This window comes from Pan troglodytes, chromosome 11, assembly GCF_028858775.2.
Source record: "Pan troglodytes isolate AG18354 chromosome 11, NHGRI_mPanTro3-v2.0_pri, whole genome shotgun sequence".
Taxonomy (NCBI): Eukaryota; Metazoa; Chordata; class Mammalia; order Primates; family Hominidae; genus Pan; species Pan troglodytes.
The window spans coordinates 36,972,486-36,995,233 of NC_072409.2; the positions used below are offsets into that span (position 1 = coordinate 36,972,486).

At 40.4% G+C, this 22,748-nt stretch overlaps 1 protein-coding gene across 2 annotated transcripts; it reads left to right on the forward strand.

Annotated features, from left to right (window-relative positions):
- The first annotated feature begins 5,522 nt into the window (after positions 1-5,522).
- Positions 5,523-19,984, forward strand: ALDOB (aldolase, fructose-bisphosphate B). Of its 2 annotated transcripts, none has more exons than XR_008537157.2 (9): positions 5,523-5,632; positions 10,455-10,576; positions 11,390-11,601; positions 12,845-12,899; positions 13,726-13,886; positions 14,730-14,813; positions 15,741-15,915; positions 16,326-16,620; positions 19,456-19,984. XR_008537157.2 is itself a non-coding variant. In XM_001136159.5 (9 exons), exons 2-9 carry the CDS (start codon positions 10,465-10,467, stop codon positions 19,549-19,551), a joined length of 1,095 nt encoding a protein of 364 aa, XP_001136159.1. In that variant the 5' UTR covers positions 5,523-5,632; positions 10,455-10,464; the 3' UTR covers positions 19,552-19,984. The 2 variants fall into 2 exon arrangements, 1 of the variants encoding a protein (XP_001136159.1); XM_001136159.5 differs by having other exon boundaries at positions 16,326-16,525.
- Positions 19,985-22,748: the final 2,764 nt, after the last annotated feature.

Below are 22,748 nucleotides of genomic sequence, written 5' to 3' on the forward strand. Positions count from 1 at the left end.
TATGTGCACACGCAGGCATCAGCTGTGTAATGCTCGCTTTATAATGTTTTACACTTATGTAGGTCTTCGTAGTTTTCAGAGCACTAATTTACATGATATCGTTTGATCACCGCAACAACACAGTAAAATTAGGCAGTAGTGGTATTATCAGGCCACTTTACACGTTAGAGAAGGGAGGCTGGGAAAAGCTGACTTTGTTCAGCCCCATGGCCAGTCAACAGCAGAACTGGACTCAGCACCCACATACCTCATGCCTCCTTATCTAGAGATTTTTCCACCCTAGCAAAAGGCCATCTCACCTTAATGCCAAAGAGTTTTATGAAAGTTTTATGAAAGAGTTTCTGAAAAGTTGTTATAAGGAAGAGTGAAATAAATACTGTGCTGGGAGTCATAAATGACCTAGGTAATTAACAACCTGATTAGATAGGGAAAAACTGAACTTTGAGATGATTGAGCAAAAGACAAAGAGAAAACACTGACAAGGCAGTTAACAACCCAATTCAAAGACATATGGAGAAATGGGGGTTGGTGGACACTTCAGACCACTGTGTAACTCTTTCCTGTCAGCTAAATACTCGTCACTGAGTGTGAAATTATTTCCTGTTCACTCTGCCTCTGCAACATCCTAACTGCATGTCCATATTTCCTCAGACAAGGAAATCCTCAGTTCTTCAACATACTTCAAGCATCAGCTTTACTCTTTAGTCAAAGGGGTATTTTTAAGCCCCACAATTTGGATACTATTGAATTTACTTACCCTGGATACTTGAATATACAAGGCACTCTAGTGTTCCTAGAATACACAGAGTTCAGATTTCTTAGTGATGAAGAGCATCTAAAAAAATTACCACAAGGAAATGAAATGGGACCCATGACTCTTTCATTCTCATATCTGCTGCACCCCAGTGGCTGTTGCTCCTGGACTTCATGGTGGTGCTTTAAAACTATTTATACTGTCAGATTTGGAGCATCTTAAGAACCTACCACATCTCTCTCACAAACTGACATCTAATACTCTGATTCTATGAACAGACTAAAAAAACCATTGGAGTGTACATTTTAAGTGGGTGAATTGTAACTATGTGAATTCTATCTCAATAAAACCGTAAAAGAATTGAAAGCAGAGTCTAAATAAAGATATTTGTACACCCATGTTCATAGCAGCATTATTCACAATAGCTAAAAGGTAGAAGCAACCCAAGTGTCTATCAACAGACGAATGGATAAACAAAATGCAACATACAATGGAATATTATTCAGCTTTAAAAAGGAAGGAAATTCTGACACACACTACAATGTGGATGAAACTTGAGGACATTGTACCAAGTGAAATAAGCCAGACACAAAAAGACAACAACTCTATGATTTCACTTACGTAAGGTACATAGTGTAGTTAAATTGATAGAGACAGAAAGCAGAATGGTGGTTGCTAGGGGGTGGTGGGGAGGATGAACGGAGAGTTGTTGTTTAATGGTATAGAGTTTTAATTTTGCAAGATGAAAAGAGTTCTGAAGATTGGTTGCCCAACAATGTGAATACACTTAATGCTACTAATCTGAACACTTAAAAATGGCTAAGATGGTAAATTTTGTGTTATGTGTGTTGTACTAGAATTTACTGAAAGTAGGGAGGCTGTGGTTCTTGTGTACCATTGCAAGGCACTACAGCCTGGATTCCTGTGAAATTCCAAATGAGCAATGATAGAAGAGTTTTCAGAACCTAGTATAGTTTTAGAAGAAAGGAATGTTCATACTCTACTTATTATTTATTTCAAAGTTCTCTGGGATGAGAATTATAAGCCAGTTACTCTAGATTTTTCTGAGATTGATACTAATATACACCCATATTGATACTCATATATCTATTGATTCATTTATTCCACAAAAGTTGATTGGTGTCTAGGCATAGTGCTGGATAATGAGGAAACATTGGTAAGACATTACCGGCCCCTACCCCCGTAGGTCTTACAGTCTGACAGATTGAATCAATTGACTTGGCCTTGTAAAAAATCTCGAATATTTGGGCTTTTCATAGGACTTTTCTTTAATGTTACTTCACACAGTCATCCATGAATGCTGCAGTGACAACAGCAACAATAACAACAACAATCTCTTGGTGTTTTTATGTACATTCTTGTATTTGGTTTGATTTTATTTGATTCTCAACTTCAATCTTCTCTTCCTTTTAGAATGCAGGTTTCTTGAGAATAGGCCAGTCTTACTCACCTCATATCCTCTAAAAACTCTCCATAGCTAACAAAATGCGTCATACACATAACAGCAAAACACTTTTGAGAACCATGCTGAGAAAACATAGCTCTATCTCTAGACCAAAGTAATAACTACTGATTTTGGGGTCCTGAAACTATTCCAACCACCAAAGCAGATTGCAATATGATAAGGAAATATCTGTACCACAGTTTGGAAAATATATTTTAAAATGCCAATCGTGATTCTTCCAGTTGCATTGTGTAATGTGGTCTCTTTTTATGAAAGTTCTTTCTCTATAATATTGCTAATTCTACAGTAAGTGTAACTCTATAATATGTGAGATTTATTTGCATGTAGAAGTTTGCTTATGACTCAGACCTCATGTTATGCATTAATAACACATTTATCTCATGGCCTGTGGATTGACTTATATAGATATCACATTCAAACCAGAAGAAATATCTAGAGTTGGGCAGGGAGTAGAGAATAAGCGAGGCTGTTGTTAGAAGTATTGACTGTAACGATCATGAATAGTATTGTTGTTACATTGCCTATTTTAAGATCCTACAATCAAAGGCCTCTAAACCAGAGTTATGCATTCAGATCTAGCTATTTAATGAAAACCTATTCTGTACAAAGCGCCACTCATATGTTATTTCATTCATGCTTCATAATACATTTCTGACAGAGGCATTCCTAGTTCATTTTACAGATGGGGAAACTGTGGACTAAGGTTGAAGAACTTCCCAGTGTTTCACAGCCTCCAAGTCCAATGCTGTTTCCACATATAATACTCAATTTTGAACATTTTATTGTGTTAGGAGACTTAACAAAAATAAAAATGAAAACAAAAACCCTGCAAGCAGTGTATGTTGGTCAAGAGTTGCTGTTTCTCTAAGGTCCAGTAAGCCCTTAGCTTTGTTTTCCTGAACTTTGAGTTTCAGTTGCACATCAAGCCCCAGAGGTGGGCAAATGCTGATGCTACAAGAACAGCAGCAAGTGGCAGCACTCAGGGCAGGAGTACTCATGCTGTTCTGACATTCCTAGCCAGGCTGTTGTTCACGTGGAGCCATGCCCAGCTCACCAAGGACACCTACGTCTGCCGACGCAAGTCATTCCTCCCTGATTAATGAAGGTTTAATGTTCAAGGTTATAAACTGCTGAGAAGGCAATAGGGAAAGAGCTAATTTATGAGTCTGCAGTTACCAAAATGTAAGCAGCTCTGCTTTAGATCACTGTCTTGGAATGAGACAAACTCTCCAGCTACCTGTACTGTGACTCTAGACCAGTTACTTGCCCTCTCTGAACCAGAGTTTTGTTATGCATAAAATGGGGGTAATAAGCGTTTCTTCAGAGAGTCGCTGATATTGGAGATAATCTATGAAAAGAACCAGGTACATCATAGACTCTCAAAAAAAGGATAGCTATTATTGTTGTATAACAAGAATAATTAGTACTAGTAGCATCTCTCAGCAGGTAGAATGTTTTAGCTATGGTTCTGACTACCCCAGCCCTGACTCCTAACAACTTTCATTACACCCACTCTCTATTCTTTCATCACCATCCACCTCTTGTTCCTCCATTCTCCTTTACCAAAAATCATAGAGGATGAAACCTCACATAGCCCCAAAGCTGGTCACATTGGTCTGACAAATACAGCAGCAGGTGCTTCAATGAGCCCAGTTGAAGATGGGGAAACCAGGAAATATGCCATCAGATAGTAAGTGGAGTCAAGGGAGCTGACAGGACCTTTCCCTGGTCTATCCCTCTACTATCCTCAGGACAGGGCTTGGTGGGAACTTCCCTAGCCAAATGAGCCTCAATATTGTGTTTCAAATACTTCAATTTCCTTCAATATTCACATTCAATGATGAATACTTACTGTTCTCAGAAGCCTTTGTTTTCGGGAAAAACTTGATGGTGGCTGAAAACATGATGGCTCTGCTTGGAGGGAGATGCTTGTTTTCCTCTCTCTAAGTATAAATGCTCATTCATACCTCTCCTGGCTTTTTGAGAGGTGGCAAAATGCCCAAGATTGATTGCCAGTTACATGTGTTACCTGAATGAGGCCCTTGTGAGTCTCTGATCTAGGAAAAACAACCAAAACTAAACCAAAACTCTTTTTAGATCACCTAGTTCTGTTTATTTTTTCCTTCATTTTGTTGACATTTCACCTTTTCATCCATAAATTCTGGTGTTACACTCTGCACAATCAAGCATCTTAGTTTTGTTTTCCATTTTATGAATTATTCCAGAGGAACATGTTCATGAGAATTTACCCTTTTTTGTAATTACGGTCATTCCATCACTTTTAGATTTCCCTCATTTATTTGCCTCATTCATCATTTGCCTCTGGAAGCATATAATATTTTTATTTACCTTTTCTGGAATTAAATTTGGGTTTCATACTTAGGAAAAAGCCCTGCAGAATGAACCCATACCCAGACAGTACCATATTTAGGGGTGCTGATGGCTTAGTTCAATCACTTTAAGTTTAATTCTAGTTTTTAACCAAATTTGAAAACAAAAGCACAAAGGTTAAAAGAGAATGGGAATACAAAACAATGATTTCTGGCATTAAATACATCAGAAAGCCCAGCTAGGTTTTGGAGGACTGGAGAAGATGGGAGAGACAATGATTTTTAAAAACAGAATGTTTTGAATTTTATTTCCAATTTGGACAAAATTCACACATGGGAAATTCAAGGATTCAGAATCAATTTCTTTTATTGAAAGATTATTTAAATTTAACTATAAATTATAGAATAAATTGTTGGAATTGACTACTAATGATATACTGAAGATAAATAATGAAAATATAGCATTGATTACCTAATTTGGAAATAATAATTCTTGAATGCCTACTGCGTACAGACACTATACAACTCACTTAATGCTCCTGTGAAATCGAGATCCCACTTTACAGAGAAGAAAATAACAGCTCAGACAAGTAAAAAACAAAACCAAAAACCCGTCACCAAGTTCATGTGTTTTGTAAGTGTTACAGCTACACTAACACTCTTCCTAGTATCATTTAATGGACCCTAGAGCTCCATCATTGACTAGCTGTATGACTTAAGGGAACCTCCTTATCTTCCTTGCCTTAGTTTCCTCATCTGTAAAATGGAGGGTCTGAATTAGGAACTCCACGGTCTAAAGACATTCCTTGCAGCTTTAACATTCTATGAGCATAAGGAGTATATGGGCATGATTTTAAGGACTGGTTGTTTATGAGCCAATCAGAGGTGTTGAATAAACACCTCCCTACTAGGTCAAGGTAGAAAGGGGAGGGCAAACATTGGAAAAAAAAAACATGATGAGAAGTCTATAAAAATTGTGTGCTACCAAAGATCTGTCTTATTTGGCAGCTGCTGCCTCACCCACAACTTTTGATATCTAGGAGGACTCTTCTCTCCCAAACTGTAAGTAAAAAAGCTTCCTTTGTATACCTGGACAGCACCAGTGAATAAGGGGTTAATAATACTACTAAGCTTATAGAAGAGAAGATTGGTTTGCCTTTGTTTTCGGGAAAAACTTGATGGTGGCTGAAAACATGATGGCTCTGCTTGGAGGGAAATGCTTGTTTTCCTCTCTCTAAGTATAAATGCTCATTCACACCTTTCCTGGCTTTTTGAGAGGTGGCAAAATGCCCAAGATTGATTGCCAGTTACATGTGTTACCTGAATGAGGCCCTTGTGAGTCTCTGATCTAGGAAAAACAACTTGAACACTCCTATCGTTAGGTTCTAATCAGTTTTTGAGATTCCTGTTCATTTCAACTCTCAACTCTCTTTTCATAACAACTACTTATTTTAGTGATTTATTTACATATCTACTGCCTTATGTCATTTTCTACATTCTCTTCCCACACCTACTGGTACTGACACTGAAGTTTCTTTGTCACAGAAATAAACCCTTGGAGTATTTTGCCCTTCGCCTTCACCCACTGCTCAAATGAGGAAATGCAACAGGGTTGGAAACTTCACAGAGCATAGTCGTCATTTGATTATGAATTTCCAAACCCTTCATATTTGACACTTTCTAGAACATTTCTTGCTGGCCCCAGACACTGTGAAGACCCTACAGCTTAAGATAGTAGGAATCAAAAGGTTGTGTATTTTGATACATTTGCTCTACTATCTGAAAAATAGGCATTGTGAGAATATGTTGCCTTTTTAAAAAATAACTTCTCTTTAAATAGTTACCTAGGGCTCCATTAGACAATTTGGATGCACCAGAGCTTGAACTCTGCTACCCTGCTATTCATCACTTTAGCTAAGGCACATCTGGGTAGCACCCAGGCCCAGGTTAGAGCCAGAGATACTGGGGCAGGGAATGGGGAAATGCTGAATATCTAAGAGGTCCTTTGGCTTCAGTCCAAGTTTAGAGGAAAGAGCACCATTCAGGACTCGTTCTGGGCTGCTCCGCGTGTGTTAAAGGGCACTGGAAATCAGGCTGTCCTAGGACTGCCCTAGATCATCCCACTGCACTTGTCACTGGGACATTGGGGTGGATAATGAAGCTATTGGCAGCTTTAAGCATCATGTACAAAAGTGCTGCATGCAGTGCCTAGAAATCATGGGCTTTCAATAAATAAGCCTCCTCATATTTGCCTTAAAAATCCATTTGTCTTGTACATAGAGAAGCAAATGAACTTTCTGCTGCCTTCTATTTCTCCAGGAATTAAATATCCATGTTACAAATAATTATGTTTTCACAGAACGTCTTCAAGGAAGGCAGAAAGAACCATACCATAGGATTCTACCTGCTATTTTGCTGAAGGATTAGAAATAGAATTCTAAGTCATAAGCCAATAGGATGTAACTTGCAATCCTAGAACATCACAACTTAGAAGGCACATCAGACATAGTCTCTCTGGCTTTAGTTTCCTCATCTCTAAAGTGACAGGGTTGACGCAGGTATCTCTGAGGTCATTTGTAGCTCTGTTTTTCTGTGGTTACCTTCTGTTGTTAATACAACTTTCCTCCAGATTTATATACGTATTACTTGTTACATATATGTAATAAAGTGTGTGATAAAGAATGTATAAAATGAAATGTGGCCGGGTGCAGTGGCTCACGCCTGTAATCCCAGCACTTTGCGAGGCCAAGGTGGGAGGATCGCGTGAACTCAGGAGTTCAAGACAAGCCTGGGCAACACAGCAAGACTTTGTTTATACCCAAAATAAAAAAAAAAAATAGCTGGGCATGGTGGCAGGCGCCTGTAGTTTCAGCTGCTTGGTGTCTGAGGTGGGAAGATCACTTGAGCCAAGGAGGACGAGGCTTCAGTGAGTCATGATTGTGCCAATGCACTCCAGGCTAGGCAACAGAGCAAGACTCTGTCTCAGAAAACAAAAAAGAAAGAAAGAAAGAAAAAGAAAAGAAATGTGAGAATCTCTCCACCCTACCCCATTCTTCAGAGGTAACTCCAGAGTTGTTACTCTTTGTTTATATAGACACAAAAACAGTATGGGTATATATCATTTTTTAATTAAAAAATAGGAGGACAGTAAATATTGCATACTTCTCTGAAACTTGTTTTTCATTTAATAATATAATGTGAACAACTTCCATCACACTGAAAAAAGTTGGTTTGAGATCTGAGAGAGCAGAGGCTTAGGAGTACGGAAATCGTTCTTTGTCATTACCCATCCCAGGTTGGCCTCCTGTCTCCCTGTGGTGAACATTGGCCTGTGACCCTGTTTTATGATTAACAGAGAGGTGACATTTTTGCTAACATGGTACAGACCTTTAATCCCACTGTAGAAGTTTAACTCCCTGTAAACAGTATTAGTTTGAATTATCCTTTTCACTGTTATTCTGGTTGAGTCAGCATACCCAGATTGAAGAAAATAGTTTGGTAATAGGCAGTAAACAGAAAAATGGAGGTCCCTTAGGTGATTTTTTTTTCATTAAAAAAAGAGAATTAGTAATACATTGCATTTTATAGTGCTTTGTAAAGAATCTTCATGTTTATCATGCAATTTAACAAATATATTTTGAGCAACTACAATGAGCAGGGTGCTCACAGATGGCATTTGAGTTACCTGGCAAAGAGACAACCAGAACAGTTATTATCACCATTTAATCCATAGTAAACTGAGACTCAGGAAGCTGCCTGACTTGCCTGAGGTTCCAGCTAGATTAAGCAGAGCTGGTTCTTAAACCTAGGTCTGTCTGATCTACTAGCAGCAAACCTCTACATAAATGTGTCAGATGTTTATGAATAAGTAATGTCCATGGTGTAATCACCCACAGCGTAAGGTACTCTGGGGTGTCATCAAGGACATTAGGAGTCATCCAAAGGCCATTTTTTTTCATCAAGCTCACTCTTTCCCTTGAATGGAAAGGAGTACTGCCCCTTATCTCAACTTGATGCCTTATTAGCTATTTGTCCTTGGATAAATAATTTACACTCTCTTATATTCTTTCCTAATCTATTAAATGGGAGGGAAAAAGAGCCCAACCACCTTCTGGGATTATTTTCAAGAAAAATTATATAGTGCATGTAAAGCCATTAGCAGAGTGCTTGACAATACATGATCACTTGTTGTTATTATTATTATTGGGCTGATTTTCCCTTTCGTTTCATTAAGAAAATATCTTTCTTTCTTGGTAATTGTCAACTCCTTTGTACAAATGCCTAAACTGAGAGAGAAAGTTTGCACCTTGCTCTGAAGATCACCCCCAGGTTGGCTTTTTTCAGCATGATGATCTGGAGGCCAGGTCCAAAGCTAAAAGTCTTTGACTCCAATATTACAGCTAATATATAAACAGGGCAAACATGCTCTGCTGGTGGCTGGGACATAATGGGCCTTAGAAGGTCATCTTCTCTAGAAATTGTTGCCCACTAGCTTGTCCTATTACCCCAGTAACAGCACTGCAGTTTCATTCTTTTGGGGTAAGACAAGAACCTCTGTTGAAATGGAGAGGCAACAATGAGGTCATCAGTTATACCTTCTCATGAATTAGCTCAGTGGCCACTGACTTTTTATATCAAGGGACAGAGTACTGACAGCCTACCCTGAAGGGATGCAGAAAATGTGGAGAAATATATTTGTCATGAGGATAGGACTGGATAGGGACTCTGCTTCATCCTAGCTGGCACCTTGAACAAGTCAGTTAGCTTCTCTACGTCTTAGCTTGCTCATTAATTAATGAAGATAATACCTGCTATAATTACCTCATTGCCAGTGGATCAGATGAGACCTGAGGTGTCCCTGGGCTTCCGGGAAGTAATATGTAGACATGGAGCATCCACCCTGTGCTGAGTGTATTGGAGGGAGAGAAGATTAGAGAAAGGAGGAGACCCTGGCATTGGATAGGAAGCTACCCAAGATAATCTTCATTACCATTTTTTCTTTGGTAGCCCAACCTATGCAAAAAGCACTCTTTGTAACACCCAAAGTGAGGGCTCTTTGAGCTTGCATTTTCAAGATTAACCCAAAGTGGCAGCCGAACAGGGGCAACGATCTCCTTCAGAGCACAACCACTGTGGAGGCTGCTTGGTTAGGGGGTCTTCAAGCCAGAGTCTCCCCTTGCTAAAGCAGTGAAGCTGGAGCAGGGACTGCCATACAACTTTAGCATCCTCATAGGCAGTGAGAAACCCGAGCCCAGAGGCACTTAGGAAACATCCTCTCTGGTCTGCCCCAAGTGGTTTCATAGAGGGTTGAATATAAGGAAAAGGAAACTTGCACCCAACCCTCTGTAGCCCAAGGCCAAACGGAAGTTAGCTTTAAGACTATGTATAGATTTCTCCTTTCAAGTTTGTTGCCTGGAGAATAATCTGTTGGAACTACAGACTAATAGAGCAAAGTGGAGGATAACTGCAGAGGTCAAGAGCGACATTGTCCTGGCCTCAAGCCATTAAGGAAATCCAGTGGCACCAGGAGTCCACAGAATAGAGAGACAGTCCATTACTGCAGTCCCCTCTATTAGTCATATTTTAGTGGGTCACTAATTAGCTGGTTCAGTGTTTTGATTAGTGATTCCAAAGGTCTGCTGGTGGAAAGCATTCTGTCTAGGATCACCATGAACATTCAGTAACCCACCTTCATTCATTGCAGCTAATTGCAACTAATAAATGATGGGGGAAAAACACACCTCATTTGCTTATCCACCTGCGGAAATGGGTCAGAGGTGTCACAGAGGTCTGCACAGCATGTCTGCACCCCCAACTGTCTTGGTCATGCATCCATCTGAGCCACCCATGGTTCTGTGCACAACTCTCACACACTCTTTTCCAGACCTGTCACCATGGCCCACCGATTTCCAGCCCTCACCCAGGAGCAGAAGAAGGAGCTCTCAGAAATTGCCCAGAGCATTGTTGCCAATGGAAAGGGGATCCTGGCTGCAGATGAATCTGTAGGTGAGTGAAAAAAGCAGTCTCATCATATAACAACATATTATTTTTTCTACACTTAGCAAAAACAACTTGATAATCATATTCTTTATGGAAGTAAAGGTTTATGTACACAGGAGTGGGAGCAGAAGACTCAGTAAGCGTACAGCTTTTGAGTCCTGTAAGTAGTAGGCACATTCCTGAAAGCCAAGGAAAGAGGCTCAAGCCCTTCATTTTAAGCCAGGGGTCATTTGAATCCAGACTTGTAGTAAGGCCAGAAACTTAGTAACTAGCATAAGGTCAGATACACAGGCATCTGCTACTAGTGAGAAGTCAGTTTAAAGTCAGTTCAAATTCAGTTGAGTCAAGAAGGGCAGGAAAGTATCTGCATCTGGAATAGGACAGGGCTTATGGATGGGAGAACCTCAGGATGGCACAAGGGAGAGCTGTGGCAGAGTTGCACAGCCTGCCATAAAATCACAGAACCCTGAGAATCAAGAGCATGCCCCATCCCTCCTTCTGCATGTACATCCAGCAAGACTGAGGACCAGATCAGGGAGGCTAGAGAGGCCTGAGGGCCTTCCATATCCACCTGGACCTGAGGGTGGCTTCCACCCTGACCTCTATATGCCCAGCCCACATACTCCCTAACTAGCCACCTGATAGCAACCAGGGTCTTCTCCCTGGAACACAAAAAATTGAGGCAGGAGCTTTGACTATCTGAAAAAAGAAAGAGAGTCTTGCTTTCCACTGTCGTGAGGGTCTCTGAGATGATGTGGAGAAGGGTGACAGGAAAGCCCTGGCTTGCTCCTTATGCTGCCCTTGGCCCTCCCACCATAGGTACCATGGGGAACCGCCTGCAGAGGATCAAGGTGGAAAACACTGAAGAGAACCGCCGGCAGTTCCGAGAAATCCTCTTCTCTGTGGACAGTTCCATCAACCAGAGCATCGGGGGTGTGATCCTTTTCCACGAGACCCTCTACCAGAAGGACAGCCAGGGAAAGCTGTTCAGAAACATCCTCAAGGAAAAGGGGATCGTGGTGGGAATCAAGGTGAACACCTCCATTCACACCTCACTTCTGCTTTGTCCTAGGCAAACTCCAAGCACACTGGCAAGGACAGGGCCAACACTCTGAACATTCTCCTCATCATATTTCTCTTCTCACCCTTTTCCATCGTCATCTTCCCACAGAGAACAAGATCCTCTTCTAGAGTTTTCCTCCAGTGCCCTCTTCTTTCACTCAAATTTTCTACACGTTCTTAATCTCTTTGCGTCTCAATCTCATTTCTTAAAATGGGAATCTACCTTATGATGTTCTTACAGGGATGAAATGACTAAAAGTTTCTAGGCTGGACGTGGTTGCTTACTGCTGTAATCCCAGCACTTTGGAAGGCAGAGGCAAGAGGATCGCTTGAGCTCAGGAGTTTGAGACCAGACTGAGCAACACAGTGGGACCTTGTCTCTACTAAAAATCAAAAACATTAGCCAGATGTGTTGGTGCATGCCTGTAGTCCCAGCTACTCAGGAGGCTGTGGTGGAAAGATTGATCACCTGAGCCCTGGAGGTCGAAGCTGGAGTGAGCTATGGTCATACCACTGCACTCCAGCCTGGATGACCCTGTCTCAAAAAAAATGAGTAAGATCCTGTCTAAAAAAAAAAAAAAAAAAGAAAGATAAAAGAAAAGGAAAAGTTTATATTGTGTAATTATTGTTAATGGTAACTATCATAATTATTGAAGCATTTACTATTCTATCTTATAACTAGGTCTTCCAATAGTGCATAAACTTCTCAAAAGTGAAAACTAGTATCCATTGAATAAGAGTTTTTACCATTCCAAGCATTCATTTAATTCTCATAACCTCTGGTAGTAGACTCAATTATTACCCTTATTTAGAGATGAAGTGAGAAAACTGAACTACGAAGAGTAACATAACTTGCCCACACAACAAGGCAAGGTCAGAGCCAGTTTAGGCTAATTCTCAAGCTCATGACTTTTGCCTTTGCTATGTAGAGATTAGAGGTTGTATCCTTAATTCTCTTTACCTCCTGTACTAACACAACACCTGGTGCATGCAGGTGCTCAATAAATGTTAGGGTAGACACTCTCACAGTGTACCTTCCAGGTAACTTCCCTTCTGCTATGGACTGAACTGGGTCCCTCGCACTAATACACTTTACTAATTCAACTCCTTGATCTGTAAAAGATGCAAACTGTTAGTTAGTTCAAGAGTTCTGCTTGTGTATTCCTGACATCTGGCACCTGTTAATTATTTGTTAATTATTTGTATCCACAGTTAGACCAAGGAGGTGCTCCTCTTGCAGGAACAAACAAAGAAACCACCATTCAAGGTAAGGATATTGCCCACTGAGATGAATCATGCCAGTATAAGCTAGAAATGAAGGCAAGTAAAGAAGGAAGCAAGGAAAAACAAAACACAACTATTACACTTGTCTTAGAGCCACACATACCTGATTTTCAATACCAGCTCCTCCATTTAACAACTGTGACCTTGGGCCAGTCACTGAAATATTGTGAGCCTCAGTTCTCCTATCTCAAAATGGGGATTTCTCAAAATGTTGTGGGGATTAACTTAGACAATGTACATAAGGTGCTTACCACAGTACCTTGGACAAAGAAGATTAAACTCTGCACCTGGAAGTATTATTTTTAGAAAAAAATTAGCAGCAGTAGAGTGGAAAGTCCCCCCACTTTGAGGTCAGACACACCTGGGTTTGAATCCTGGTTCTATCACATGCTACCTAGATAATTTTGCAAGATACTTCTGCCCAAGTAGACAAGCATTAACTCACAACATTGGGTTAGCTAAGCAGAATTTGAATCCCAGCTCTGTCACTCTTGAGCAATTCAAACTTGGTAAAGTTGCTTAACCATTAGGAGCTTCAGTTTCCAAATTTGTAAAATGAGTATCATATTAACTATTGGTTTCTTCTATTCTATATATGGAGTAGATAGTATGTATGTCAAAACACTATTTATTAAATCTAAGTCTTCTGGTTCAGTGTTGTGATTAATGCTGATATGCTTGGCTGTTTTCAATCGTCAAGCTCAGCGGATTGAAAGCTAAGCAAAGGGAGAACTCCTTCCCTTTATTAGAAGCACCATGGATCAGGTACAAAGGTACAAAGAAGCCTTTCTCTCTTTTGTGACTTGCAGGGCTTGATGGCCTCTCAGAGCGCTGTGCTCAGTACAAGAAAGATGGTGTTGACTTTGGGAAGTGGCGTGCTGTGCTGAGGATTGCCGACCAGTGTCCATCCAGCCTCGCTATCCAGGAAAACGCCAACGCCCTGGCTCGCTACGCCAGCATCTGTCAGCAGGTGCTCTGCCTTCCCCTTGGGCTGAAAAAGAGTAGGCTAGAGTTTTCTTCAGAGCTTTTCTTTTCGATTATACTATAACTACAAATGAACCTCCTTTTCCCTCACCAGTATATCCTAGTGGCATTTTTCACAACTTTTGCTATAGCCAACTGTGGTAGGGAAAGATTTGGTCCCACAAGCCAGTAGGAGTCCAACTAAGCTATGAGTTCAAAGGATAGTGCCATCAACTGCTGCCCTCTGTCAAAGCTCCATAAGCTGTCTTATAAGTGATCGGGCTTTTGAGGCCAGGGAACTTGGTTGTCTGTACTCCGTAACATCCAAGACATGATCCTCTTAGATTCCTAGCTGAAGAGTGACAGCTCTGACCGAGTTCCAATCCAAATAATTCCTTGGAGGATGGTGACCAGATGCTAAAGTTTCCAACACATACTAAAATGTCTCTGGGTCCGAGTTAAGTTTGATTTTCTTCTGTGAGTACTATGTTGGGGTTACTAGAGTTGTGGACAGCTGGAGATTCCCAATTAGAACTCTAAACACTGCTTGAATTTCTTCATTAACCCAACTTAGAGACATCTTTCTTAATGATTTATGCTTAGATGCCCTAAAAAGGCAGTAGCTAGATTCTGAGGCAGCTAGAATAATCTCTAGAAAGAAATACAGTAATTACGGGTTTGTATTTATTTTTTACCTCATTCTGAAAAATTCTACTGCCTTTAAGTCATCTATGTAGTATTTCTCCATAATGGCTTCAATTTATACCAATTGCAACTGTTGAATCTCCTCCTAAGGAAAGGATAACAGTGAGCACAGCTTCACTTTTGCTTCCTTGATTTTCCTTTTTAGAATGGACTGGTACCTATTGTTGAACCAGAGGTAATTCCTGATGGAGACCATGACCTGGAACACTGCCAGTATGTTACTGAGAAGGTAAGTTTTAAATATGAAGGCCCCAATTCTAGTTGAAAAATCTTAGTTTTAGGTAAGAGCTGTTACTTAACATATAACAGCTGTTATATCTGAAGTAGCCTTTAGGATGGATAGCATAGAGAAGGTAGGGAGGTGCTCATCAGCCCTTCACCTTTTTGGCACATGGTACGCTCCATATAGAAAAAGCACAGGAGTTGCAGTACAAAGACTTGGGTCGGAGAATCCGCTTTTCCACTTGTGGGATCTTGGGCAAGTCATATTATCTCTTTTGACTTCAATTCAATTACATGTACACAAAGAAATTTTAAAATAAGACATGTGGCTCAAATGAGAAGATGTAATTAGAAAATACTTTATTCCATCTGACTTTCTAAATTAGCCACAGTGGATCTGAAAGAGGGTGGTTCTATTCATACACTGTGAGAAAGTAGGAGAGTCATAATGTCAGCTGACCTTAGTTTCTCTACTTGGAAAATTATATGGACTGAAATGCAATCTAAGAGCACTTCCACCTCTAAAATGTATGCTTCTATGACTACTCAGCTTCTGTAAACATGGACAGTGGAGGCCCGTTTAGATGACCCCAAATAGCTAAAGCAATGCAGTCTCAATAAGGAATGACATTGACCAAGGGAGTAATGGAAATAAAGGAATGAAGGGCTTCTAGGAAGCAGAGCCATGCCTGTCATTCATGCAGTGAATGAGAAGCTAGATTAGGGGTGATGAAGACAGGCCAGTTTAGTTGTGCTCAGTGGCTATGGATTGCAACACATTGGTCTAATGAGGCCTGGAGATTGGTTCAGAAGCTTTTGCCAAGCAACAAATAAGAATTCCTTCATCCTGCCTCCCTGCAGTGTAAATGTGCCAAGGTCAGGTGGCTCTATGACTAGCTTTGAGTTTCACCTGGTGGGACCTCTTGTCCTTCAGGTCCTGGCTGCTGTCTACAAGGCCCTGAATGACCATCATGTTTACCTGGAGGGCACCCTGCTAAAGCCCAACATGGTGACTGCTGGACATGCCTGCACCAAGAAGTATACTCCGGAACAAGTGGCTATGGCCACCGTAACAGCTCTCCACCGTACTGTTCCTGCAGCTGTTCCTGGTAAGGCCTTCTTTCTTCTCTAACTCAAGGTCTTAGCCCTCATTCTTTGGAGAGCCACAAGCTTTCTGTTTGTCCGGAAATCTGCTTCTATTCATGAAACAAACATCTGTTATCTCACAGGCAGCCAGCACTTCTTCTCCCACTTCAGAATACCAAGCATCCCAAGTCTGCCCAAATGCCCACAATCCATGTATTTCTTCGATATTTCACTGCCTTTCTTACGTATTTAAAGCACTTATCTCTAGCCCAACTAGCTTCAGCAAAAGCAAACTGATTTCTCAGTTTGCTTTAAGGCAAATTAAGCAGAGAAAAGACTGAGACATTACTTTTCTGGTAGGTTCATTGCTTGCTTTCTCAAGCAGGGTATATAAGGTGGGACTAATAGAGTGAAATGGCTTCTCTCCTACCAGGCATCTGCTTTTTGTCTGGTGGCATGAGTGAAGAGGATGCCACTCTCAACCTCAATGCTATCAACCTTTGCCCTCTACCAAAGCCCTGGAAACTAAGTTTCTCTTATGGACGGGCCCTGCAGGCCAGTGCACTGGCTGCCTGGGGTGGCAAGGCTGCAAACAAGGAGGCAACCCAGGAGGCTTTTATGAAGCGGGCCGTGGTAAGATGCTGCCACCTCTTATCTACTTGATGATGTTCACATTTGGGGCTTGACTTTCCAACACGGAGAAGCATTGTTTTCTTCGGGCCAAGAAGGTATCTACAGATAGTGTCTATTAGGCATTTGAAAATGTGGCAGTAGAGGTCAGTATGAGGATTGAGGCTAGAGAGAATTTTGAATTATCCACACTAGAGTATAGTTGATGACAGGAGACTGAAGGACAATTTCAACAGAAACACTTCAGAGGGAAGGAGATAAGAGGACCAAGAACTGAACCTAGGATACTTTTTATTTTGGGAAGGTGAAGAAGAGAAGCAACCAAGAAAAGCAGCGATTATATTGTAGGGTGAACCAAGCATTCTGGGAATAAAGACTGAAGAATTTCTTTCTTTCATGTTTATTTGTTTGTTTGTTTTGAGATGGAGTGTTACTCTGTCACCCAGGCTAGAGTACAGTGGCACAATCTCGGCTCACTGCAACCTCCACCTCCTGGATTCAAGCAATTCTTCTGCCTCAGCCTCCCAAGTAGCTGGGACTAGAGGCATGTGCCACCATACCTGGCTAATTTCTGTATATTTTAGTAAAGATGGGGTTTCACCATGTTGGCCAGGCTGGTCTCAAACTCCTGACCTCAGGTGATCTGCCCACCTCAACCTCCCAAAGTGCTGAGATTACAGACATGGGCCACCACACCCAGCCAGGTAAACAATTTCAAAGGGCCAATAATAACATGCTATAGAGAGATTCAAAAGAAAGGCCAAGAAAAGACCCTGAGATTGGCATTTAGGAGCATACCAGTGACCCTCACTGAAACAGTTTCAATAAAGAGGAAAGGAAAGGTGCCCACTCAAGAAGTTTTTCAGAAAAAGACCCAGAAAGGTTGCCAGGAGAAATGGGGACCAACAAAGTTTTTATTCAAATAATAACCAAAATTTTTAAAATACGCTTTATGAGCCAAGAACTGGGGTGAACAAATGAGACATATCCATGTCCTCCAGGAAGCTTGGAGTTTAGCTAAATAGGAGAGAGCTTGGCATGTTTAAATGTAAAGAAAGAGGAGCCAGAGGAGACAGTAAAGATGAGGAGAGTGGGGATAATTGAGTGGAGAAGAACTTAGAGGAGCAGGACTGCATGAGACTCAATATTAAGCATAGGTGGCACAGCTGGTGTAAGACAAAAAGGAGGGAAGAGGCAGAAAAGAGAATACAGTTGGAATCAGCTCTATATAAGTCAAGAGATGTAGCAGTTGATGACTGATTACAGTTGAGGGTATCTGCTGAGAATGATGAAGAAATGGAAATTTCAATACTGACAGTCGGAAAGTGTAGAAAAGCAGTTAAAGGAACTTGCTAGGAAATTGATCGGACGTTTTGGCCAGACATAGCCAAGCATCAGGTAATGTGCAGCTGAAATAAGAGTGAGTGTGTGGTAGCTTCATTCCTGAGTTTTCCTAACAGCAGTCTAAAGCATGCAGGAAGATTCAGAACGCAAAATAGCGGGGTAGAAGAGTGAAAGTTTAATAGGAAGATAGAAGAGTGACAAATTTTACCGATAGCCTCTGTTAGCTTGCTGACCATAGAGGAAGCTAGGCAAGGAATCAAGAGTAGTCAGAAGTGTGGTGATGAGGCCCTAAAGGGAAGGAAGGCCCCAGGGAAGCTAAATCATCATCTCACAGGCATAAGAGAGGTATCAGATTTTCAAAGTAGTGCTTTACCTTGACTGTGGAAAGCAGGGTGCAGCAGTGCTGCTGTGTGGCTGATGGACTGAGGAGACCTAGCTTACGTGATGGAGGGATTGTGAAAGCGCAGGTCATAAGGGACATCCACACAGAAGAAGGGAAGCTGAGTTTATCATCAAGGATGGTGCTTCCCAAGCTCCAGTGTGGATCTGAATCACCTGAAGGTGATTTTGGTTTTGTTGTTATGATCTTTTATATTTACACACAATAATTGTATAGATTTGTGGGGTATCTGTGATTTTTTATATATGCATATAATGTATAATGATCAAATCAGGATAATTAGGGTATTCACTCCAAATATTTATTATTTCTTTGGGTTTGGAACATTCCAAATCTTCTCTTCCAGCTATTTAAAAATATGTAATAAATCATTGTTAACTATAATCACCTTACTGTTCTATCGAACACTAGAACTTATTCCTTCTGCCTAACTGTATTTTTGTACCCATTACCGACCTCTTTTCATTTCCCCTACCCCCACTTGAAGCGCTTGTTAAAAATGCAGATTATGGGTCTCACCCACTGAGTTTCTAATTCAGTAGGTCAGGGGTAAGGCCAGGGAATTTCTATTTTTAACATGTTCCTAAGGGATGCTGGTAGACCATGAAACACAGTTGGAGAACCATTGATGTAAAATGTAGAAATAAGTCCTGGAGAGAACAGACAATAGCAACACTGACTGGAAGAAGTGGTACCACTGAGTGACATTCAAATATTGTCATAAGTTTCATAATTCTGAATTTATCTTTAACTGGAATGTATACAGGAAAGCAAATGATACTACAATAACTAAATAAAAATTACATATTCTTCTAGACCTATATAGGTAGAAAATGGAAATGTTTTTAAAATAAACATGTTTTTCTTTTGGTATAGTGTACTATACTAGTGAGAAATTTTTCAACTTTAGTTTCCAGTACTGTTGCTGCAATATTGTTGGTACTGAACAGAGATTTCCCCAGTAACTGACACAAACCTCAAGCTTACCAAAGAAATGCTCAGAAAACTGGGATAAAAAGGGGAGATACTTTATAGAAGGGGATGGTATCCCCAGCAATATTCAGCAACATTGCTGTAAAAAGAAGAAAATCTGAGTGAAGGTTTGACTGGTTTCCCATGAGAGGCAGACAGGGTCAAGGTGGGGTCACATTTACTCTAACCAGTCTCCTCTCTCATATTTGTCTTCTAGGCTAACTGCCAGGCGGCCAAAGGACAGTATGTTCACACGGGTTCTTCTGGGGCTGCTTCCACCCAGTCGCTCTTCACAGCCTGCTATACCTACTAGGGTCCAATGCCCGCCAGCCTAGCTCCAGTGCTTCTAGTAGGAGGGCTGAAAGGGAGCAACTTTTCCTCCAATCCTGGAAATTCAACACAATTAGATTTGAACTGCTGGAAATACAACACATGTTAAATCTTAAGTACAAGGGGGAAAAAATAAATCAGTTATTGAAACATAAAAATGAATACCAAGGACCTGATCAAATTTCACACAGCAGTTTCCTTGCAACACTTTCAGCTCCCCATGCTCCAGAATACCCACCCAAGAAAATAATAGGCTTTAAAACAATATCGGCTCCTCATCCAAAGAACAACTGCTGATTGAAACACCTCATTAGCTGACTGTAGAGAAGTGCATCTTATGAAACAATCTTAGCAGTGGTAGGTTGGGAAGGAGATAGCTGCAACCAAAAAAGGAATAAATATTCTATAAACCTTCAGCTGCTATCGGGTTTCACTTTTCTGCTCTTGCTGTCCAAAGACTCAGTGTATTTCATTACTTTTGACTCTACTAGACATGACTGGGTTTCAACAGTAAAGGTCTTCAACTCTTGCTATTCATTGGAATCAAGCCGCAAAATTTTAAAAACTGAGATGCTCAGGCCACACCCCAGCTCAATTAAATCAGAAACCCTAGACCTGGGATCCTCTAACTATTAGATTTCTTAAAGCTCCCTCAGTAATTCCAATGTACAGTCAAGTTTGAGAACTACCAATCTAAATTTCAAGTTTGAGGGTATTTGAAAATTAAAGCCATTCACAATACGAAGCCAGCTAAAAATGTAGAATGATTTTGAGCAACTTGTGGAGTATAATAAGAGAATTAATGTGACTTCAATGCTTGGAGCATTCTTCTTCAAGTGGCCCAGGTTTGGTGAAACAGGACTACCTTGTCATCTGCACGTCCAGGCATATTTCGTAGTTTTGCGGTAAATAATATTCACATAATGATACTGTATTGACTTTCAATTTTCAGAATTAACCTATAGTTACAGCACTTAAGACAACCAGAGTTATAAAAGAGAATTTAAATATTATAACTTTGGACAATATAAAAGTGATGATTTAACTGACAGAAGCTGGGAAATATAAGGGGGAGGAGAAGTGGAGGAAAGCAAAGAGAGTCAGGAATACTACTTAAAACTGATGGGTTAAGAAAAGGTGCTTTAATTCTATTTAAGTAATAAAAGAAATGGATGCAAATCATAAAAATATATATCTAAAATTAAAATATTGATGGTAGTATGCTAAATTTCTTACCTTGAATAATACAAAGACAAATGGTATTGTGTAGATTAACAAATGAAGAAACAGAGGCTTAACATATTATTTAGAGGAATAAGACAGAATTAGCCAAAGGGGCTTACTCTAAGACCTGGGAGAAAGACCTGGGAGTCGGGGCACAGGAAAGATGACATTTCCTTATTACCTGCCCTCTACAGTATTTGAATGTTTATTTCCATGTGCTTGTCATTACTTTTCTAAAAACAACTACATTCATACAAGCAACTCAAGCCTATATTAGAGATCTATTAAGCCCACGGTTTTCATTTTACAGGTGATAAAACCAAGTCCAGAGAAGTAAAATTACTTACTGAGGGTCACACATTTATGGCAGAGCTGAGAGATTAAAATTCAGGTCTTCTGAACTCAAGTCTCTTGCTCAAAAAATGGATACACAGCCAGAGATCTTACAGGGCAAGGTGACAGGCTGTGTTCATTATCTCTGCCACCCGTGGTGTAGTCTTGTACATTTCTCCTTGTACATTTCAGTCAATCATCAAGCACTTCATCTCCTACTGTGTGCCAAGCTGTCCTAAAAGCAGGTAGGTAACACCTTGTGAGACAAAGCTTTTCTGCCAGATAGTTTTTATCTAGATCCAACTCAGCATCGCTGAATTCTTTAGATATTTTAAGAGGTATCTAAAGAAACCTCTCAGATTCTTATCAGTTAATCATGAATTTATAATCAAGGATGAGTTACTTATATATTTTGGTCAAGGCTGAATTACATTTTACTGGGAATGAGGATTTATATAATGCATTTTCCTGGCTATCATCTGACACATTTTCCCTACTAAGGGACTACTGTTGTCTTTGAAATCTTAATCCCAGTAATTTCCTCCTTTCACAGTAATATGCAGACAAGTGTTTTACAAGGCTACAGAGTTCAATTTCGCTGTGATTACTGAGTGAGTATTTAGTGACTTCCCAGCTTTGGTTACTTTTTCAGATTTACTTTAGTAGTTATTAAACACCTACTAAAACTAAAACCTGGTACTAGACATGAAAAATAGAGAAATTTCAGCTTTAGGGCACACCAGACAATTAAGCTTAAATAGCTAAGCAAGAAACACACAAACCATTGACTGGGGGTTGGTAAGTGGGGTGGAGAGTCAGGGTGTAGAATCAGATGTCTGGGTGTAGGAAAGGGAGAGATGGCATTTGGGTTGGACATTACAGGAGAACAAAAAGGAAAGGAATTCATAGAGAGGATACTGCCTGTGTGTAAGAAAATACGTTCATAAGTCACTGGGAGAAGAAGACATTTTGAAGCTATCAAGAGCCAAGGCCACACACACACACACACACACACACACAAATGACTAAGTTGTGGAAAGAATAAAAAGAGGAATTTGTTTTTGCTCTGAAGAGGGAAGAGGGAAGAAGGAAGGGAATGGGCAAGAAAATGAGGGAAGAGAGGAAGAAATGAGAAAGGAAGGAAAAGGAGGAGGCAGGAAAGAAGCTAGGGCAATATGTAATTGTGGGGAGGTGACAGGCTTTTGAGAAGAGAACTATTGAGAGGAGAACTATTATTAAGCAATCTAAAGATACTGTCTTCTTGTGAGGAAGAACTGAGTTTCTCATTTGAGTCTACAGCATGCTTTATAAAAACAATATACTGAGATGATTCATAATGATTCATAATGTGAATTAATTTAGGAGAAGCAAAAAACAACTGTGACAGTGAGAAGATAAGCTTCTAGAAACTTGCAGCAATCTTGGAGTGAGCTTTAGGCAATGCAGAAATGGGATTTCCAGATCATCTGACTTAGCCCTGCTGGAATGAAAGACTCCAGCTGCCGTCTAGATGTCACTCACAGTGACAGAGGAGAAAACTGGGGTCCAGCGTGCTAAGGAAGTTTTCCAAGGTCACATAACCAGTCGGTGGTGAGATTTAGGCTAGTGTGATTTACAAAGTCC

Bases quoted from the DNA above. Each gene is read 5' to 3' on its own strand.
- ALDOB (XM_001136159.5), top strand. From the start codon at position 10,465: ATGGCCCACCGATTTCCAGCCCTCACCCAGGAGCAGAAGAAGGAGCTC. The intron at 10,577-11,389 runs GTGAGTGAAAAA...CTCCCACCATAG, and splicing joins GGCTGCAGATGAATCTGTAG to GTACCATGGGGAACCGCCTG. The intron at 11,602-12,844 runs GTGAACACCTCC...TTGTATCCACAG, and splicing joins GGATCGTGGTGGGAATCAAG to TTAGACCAAGGAGGTGCTCC.